General features: G+C 45.6%; 1 protein-coding gene across 1 annotated transcript in view; it reads right to left on the bottom strand.

Moving 5' to 3' along the window:
- Positions 1–494: 494 nt before the first annotated feature.
- The window catches only part of NPS4 (Non-ribosomal peptide synthetase NPS4), a 12,071-nt gene continuing 6,574 nt past the window's right edge, over positions 495–5,991 (bottom strand). Inside the window, exon 2 of the mRNA XM_007700821.1 lies at positions 495–5,945. Within this exon, the coding sequence (XP_007699011.1) occupies positions 944–5,945 (5,002 nt within the window). The 3' untranslated portion in view covers positions 495–943. The remainder of the gene's footprint in view (positions 5,946–5,991) is intronic.

Here is a 5,991-nt window from a genome sequence, read left to right on the forward strand (position 1 = left end):
TGCTAAACACGAGCGTAGGCATACAGGCTACTATTGCCTTTATTGAAGAAACTAGGGCTGCAACACAGGCCTGGCACAAAGGAAACCTCGAGAACTAGGGCAACACCTATACTAGGTGGCCTCGCCCTACACCCACCCTACCTCTCTCTTTTACCCGCAAGACCCCCTTCTACCTCCCTCTAGACTAGGCTACGAGCCTCACCTCGATTTAGATAGCCCCCTCCCCCACCTACACCAAAGTGATAGCACTACGTAGATACTTGCGGGCCTAGCCTGCACGTCTTATATAGCCCACCGGCTGAGACAGGACGTAAAACCAAAATAATAATAATAATAATAATAAAAGAAGAACAAAGTTGATTTTATTAGCACTATTTCCTACCTCCTAAGAGAGCCCGCTGGAAGGTAGCCTAGCTCCCCTACATCTCTTCCTGTTACCAAACTGCTCTTTAGCACCAGGCATCTACAAAGCTAGTTAAAGCTTAGCTAGATAAAGGCCGAAGCACCACAGTCACGCAATACAGCACAAAGTACCAAATTGTAAATAAGCAGATAGAACGGCCTTTGGCCAAAGTCCTACATAGCCAACGGTTGATACAGGACTATAATGGAATAATAATACGTACGACAGAAAATCGCAATACGTACTACGAGCTAGTCACGTGATAATACACCACATTATATATCTTCGATTTCTAAAATCAAAAAGATTAACATCCATCCCTACGTAGCGCAAATCCGGGCGTGCCGCAAGCAACCAATCAAATCTCGTGAATAGGGACAAAGTCTTTGATTCAAGACGGCTGATTGGTTACTTGCGTCACGTAGGGATTTGCGTCACTAAGGGATGGACGTTATGTTTTCAGATTTACTTGGCTTGAATTTAAGATTGAAAATTATTGTTATCATTGAGGTGATAGGCCCGTGCTCCGCACGGGCAATTTCATTGAAATTCTGCTACAGCAGCCGTTGGGCCCGAGTATATAGAAGCTTCTGGAATTCGTCGTAGAACAGACGCAGTCTCCGCAGCCCATTGCTCCAACCGAGTCTGGTGATTCATGTGTTTGTTCCAGAAAATGTCGAATCGTATCTTGCCATCTGTTATGGAAACGATAACATCCATTAAAGAGAACCAAGGCAATTTTCCCGCGAAGCCAGCTAACCCGATCTCTTCGCAACCTTCAACCTCTTTGAATAGCGAATTCTCCCGCTCCAGGTGCTGATTTAGACCCGCGTAGATAAACGCAATTTCCATATTCTGATAAGAGGATCTTTCTTCGTATCGACCTTCAAGCGAAAAAAGAGAAGCAAAATCCAAGGTTCCATGATCCTCACGTTTTCGATGAGTTGAACGGACGCAATCGAGTTCTTCAAGAAAACTGACTCTTCTGCCGGGCGGTGAATTTACGGGCATAAAAGCTGCAAACCATCCCACTGTAGAGGTGATGTCAATCCGTGGACTCCAAACTTCTCTGCCGTGGCCTTCCAAGTAAACATTCGGTCCTTCTCGCTCGAAGAAGATGTTCTTGAAGGCGAAAGTGGTTGCTGCAAGAAACAGCTCTACTGGCTCAGCCTCGAGGGGTTCGCACTGAGATAGAATTGCGGATGAAACATGCTCCGCTAACTCGAAAGTGTGTACACTCATGTCTCCTCTTAATTTGGGCCTGTGTTGCATGTTCCAGAATTTGAGATTGGTCTTGGGAAATGCTGACAATATCTCCTTTTTTACCTCTTGATCTGACTCCGTCTTGGCACGCAATAACGCTGACCATTTTTGGACTGAGAGAGAACGTAGACTTGATGCCACCCCACCAGATAGTGAACTTTCCAGCTCACCCAATAAAATCCTCAAGGACACGAAGTCAACCACTAGATGGTGAATGGTTAAGAAAAGAAACTGCCGGCTTTTGATCACAAAATATCCTGCTGCAAAGAGAGGTCCGTTGCGGATATCTAACTGGGTCTGTAAAAGCTTGCAGATTTCTGTTACATCGCCCATTGCTGCAACTTCACGATAATGAAACAGGTACGGATTGTTCTTCTCCGACGAGATAACCTGAAACCATCGTGCACCAGCCTGTATGAAACGTGTGGTCAGGGCTGGATGCCTTTGGACTAGGACATCCAAAGCTTCTCGGAGCGCGTTCTCTGAAACACCAACTCTAACTTCGAGTAAATGAGAGAGATTAAAGCAGTTCTCTCCTAATGGAACTGTTTCGAAGTGAAATTGCTGGATGGGAAGTAACGGGAATGGTAGATCAAGATCGTCATCTTCTTCACTGTCTTCCTCATAATACCCATGGTCCTGATCCTGCACCATCTTAGAAAGCTTACTAATACTTTTGTGCTGAAGCAATAAATTGACACTAATGGAGATGCCTTCCGCACGGCACTTCGAGACAACTTGTATAGCAGATATAGAATCTCCTCCAAGGGACTGGAAAGCAGTGTCCTCGAATATTCTAGCTTCAGGGACATTGAGAACGGTGCTCCATATAGCTCTAAGCTTGATTCCTAGTTCTCCAGTGATTTCCCTTTGAAGCCAATCATTTGTTACAGCCGTATCCCTTCTTTCAGCAGCAATTTGTTCGAGTTGTCGATAATTGAGCTTTCCAGATGGAGTCTTTGGAAGCTGTTCGAGGAGCAAGTACCTTGACGGAATCATGATCCTAGGCAGATCTTCCGCGAGCTTTCCCTCAATGCCAGTCAATAGCTCCGTTATTCGAAGCTCTTCATTGCGGCTCATCGCTTGATTGGTAGATAAGAAAGCAATAAGAGCTGTGCTACGATGTTTTCCAGGCTCGAGTTCGCAAAGCTTCACGGAGATAGTAATGGGCTCGTTGACAGCCTCTCTTAGTCTGTACTGTACCTCGTTCAAGTCTATGTGCTGCCCGTTGAGCATGAATCGATCGCCTTTACGACTAACGAATTCGAGGTTCCCCTCCGCATCATACCGTACCAAATCACTGGTCTTATAGAATCTCCGGCTTATATAGTGATTAGAATCCCTCCGCGGTATATTTTTGGACCAACTTGGGTCGTATATAAAATCATTGGTCGCAATCGACTGTTCGTCAAGATATCCACGTCCGATGTGTGGGCCTTCGACGATGAGCTCTCCCACACAGCCAACAGGCGCAAGCTGGTTATGGTTATGGGGTTCTACTATCCAACCACAACCAACTTTCAGGCGACCGATGGACCTCCAATTCATGCCCAAATGCAATGGAGCGGAACAAGCCATGACCTCCGCTGTTTCCGACTGCCCATAGACTGAACGTAAATCCACAAGCTCATTCCAGGATATCACAACTTCTTTGGGAAGAGGCTCGCCAATGGCTGCTAGCCCCTGTAGGGTTTTAATACGATTTGGGTTGATGCCCATAAGCATGGAGGGTATAAATATGGCCCATGTCACTTGAAGCTGGTTCATTGTGTCTTCAACGTTGCTTCCCAGATCTGTTTCGCTTGGAATACAAAGACAACCACCCGCTATCAGCACACCAAGGGTTTCCACAAGAAATGTTCCAGAGCTGTGGGGTGCAAATTGAAATCCTCGTGTTCCGGGTCCAAGACCGGAGCATTTGATAAACGCTTTCAAAGATGATGAGACATTGGCATGCTCAACTACGCATCCTTTAGGCTCACCCGTGCTTCCACTGGTGAAGACAATATATGCAGCACTACTAGGATCAACGATTCTACCGAAGAGACCATCTTCGGGCAAATCAGTGAAGGTGCTTTCGTGGAGAACGATAACAGTATCCACCATAGACAACATACCAACACACCTTTTTGAAGTGATACCCATCTTAGCCTTAGTCTTACTAGCCATGAACGACCGGTGCACAAGTGAGTCGCATGGGCCAACCATGACAAAGGTAGCACCAACTTTTAATGTGGCTAGAATCGCGACAGGAACCCACACTGTCTTTTCGAAGCATATCAATATAACATCTTCGAACTGAACATCAAGAGAAACGAGATGCTGGGCCAGCCTGTCCGAGTATCTGTTCAATTCTTCATATGACAGAGTGCCATCAGGGGCCTCTATTGCTCGATTGTATGGATGCTTATCCGCCCAGTTGCATATGAGGGTATGTATACAACTCCTAGCTTCTGCATTTCGGACAGAGTTCCACTGAACAATCTCTGAATAGTCTTCCGGCGACGCTATGCTGATTTCACTTATTCCGTTATCCCCATTTGCTACCTGAAAAAATTGTTTGCAAACATGAGAAAACTGTGCAAGAATTCGCCTTGTTTGAGTTTCATTTAGGACTGAATCAGCGTAGCTTGCGGTAACCAAAATGTTTCCACTTCTAAGAATCTTGCAAGAAAGCAGAAGAGGGTGAGGGTGGACGAAGCTATCGACGAAGAATTCCTGTTCGAAAATAGACTCAGTACTGTCAGATTCCTGCGGATCAGGTGGCTCGGTGAATATTAGACTATTGAATGTGCAAGCATTTCTTATGTCTTCTCCTAAGGCTTGAATGTGATGTAAACCGCAATGCTGATGACCAATCATCTTGTTGCTCATGTCTTGAACATCGATTAATAGTTTGGACGGCTGTTTCTCTTGGCTGACATTCACCCTTAATGGCAGCGTTGTGAATGTTGGTCCTGAAATACTTTCGATTCCTGGAATTGGGAGGCTTCGTCCGCTTAAGACCACTCCAAGCACTACATCCTCAGCGTCACAATAACGCCCAACGACAGTTGCCCAAGACAAATACAAGATAGAAGAAATTGTCACATCTGAAGATGTCAGTTTCCCCAACTCTATCGTCATCTCGATGGATGAAGACGCTTTTGTTTCCAGGTTCGTTGTAGTGACTGGGGGAAACGGGGTTCGCTCTGCACCCATGAGAGTCTTCCTCCAGAAATCGTTATCCTGTTCCTGTCTTTCAGCGTCCTCTATGTATCGAATGAAGTTATTAAATGTTATCACGGATTCGCTCAATCCGTGATAGGCCTTTCTTAATGAGCGTAATAAAATACGTAGTGACCATGCATCGTAGATCGTATGATGGAGGAACCAATCAAGTCGGTGCAGATTACAGCCTGTGCTCTTCTTGAGAACAAATTGACTTAGAGGGGTTCCAAATGACATTGAGGGGGCTTTGCTGGCGACTTCGTCTCTCTCAAGTTCTCTCTCAAGTACAGTGAAGCTATCATTCTCAGACAGTACAAGCTGGAGCATTGTTTCCTTCCCTGAAGATTCCAAGACACATATCCTTGTTCTCAGAATGGCATGGTTACGCCTGACAATGTGAAGAGCCTTAAGAAACTTGGGAAGATCGACATTGGGCCGCAGATCTAAGGAGATTTTTATAATATATGACCCTGACAATTTAGTTGAGAGTGACATAATACCCTCTTGAAGAGGCGAGCAAGGGTACATATCTTGAACATCAGTAGGTTTGATGCCGTATTTTGAGAAAGCTTCCGATAGCAGAGAACCAACAATTGAACCGTCAGGAAGAATCGCAAACGGAGAAATCTTTTCAATGGGTTCTTTGCCGACACGCTTTGCCACTGAAGCCATTTCACGAAGAACAGGCTTAGAGAAGACATCTGAAACGAGCAAGGAGATGCCATGCTCCAGAGCAAGGCTAGAAAGACGCATAGCGGCAATCGAATCTCCACCCAACCTCAAAAAATGGTCAGCTGCACTAATCGTCTCAGGCCTCATTTGCAAAACATCCCCCCATAAGGTTCTCAGTGTTTGTTCCGCTTCAGTCAAGCTTGAGTAGGGCTCCTCGGTGATTGCTGGTGCCTTTTCCTGCTGTCGCTGAATCTGCAACAATTCTGTTCCTTTTTCTCGGAGTTTCTTTCTATTGAGCTTACCGCTTACCGTTAGGGGTAGTTCATAGATGGGTAGAAATACAGTAGGGACCATGTAGCCTGGCAGTTCGGAATAGAGCAGTTCGGTTGCGGCCGTGCTGAACTCTTGTAAAGCCCCAANACATATATTGTTACTGAGGAGTG

Source organism: Bipolaris sorokiniana (genome assembly GCF_000338995.1).
Source record: "Bipolaris sorokiniana ND90Pr unplaced genomic scaffold COCSAscaffold_5, whole genome shotgun sequence".
Lineage (NCBI taxonomy): Eukaryota > Fungi > Ascomycota > Dothideomycetes > Pleosporales > Pleosporaceae > Bipolaris > Bipolaris sorokiniana.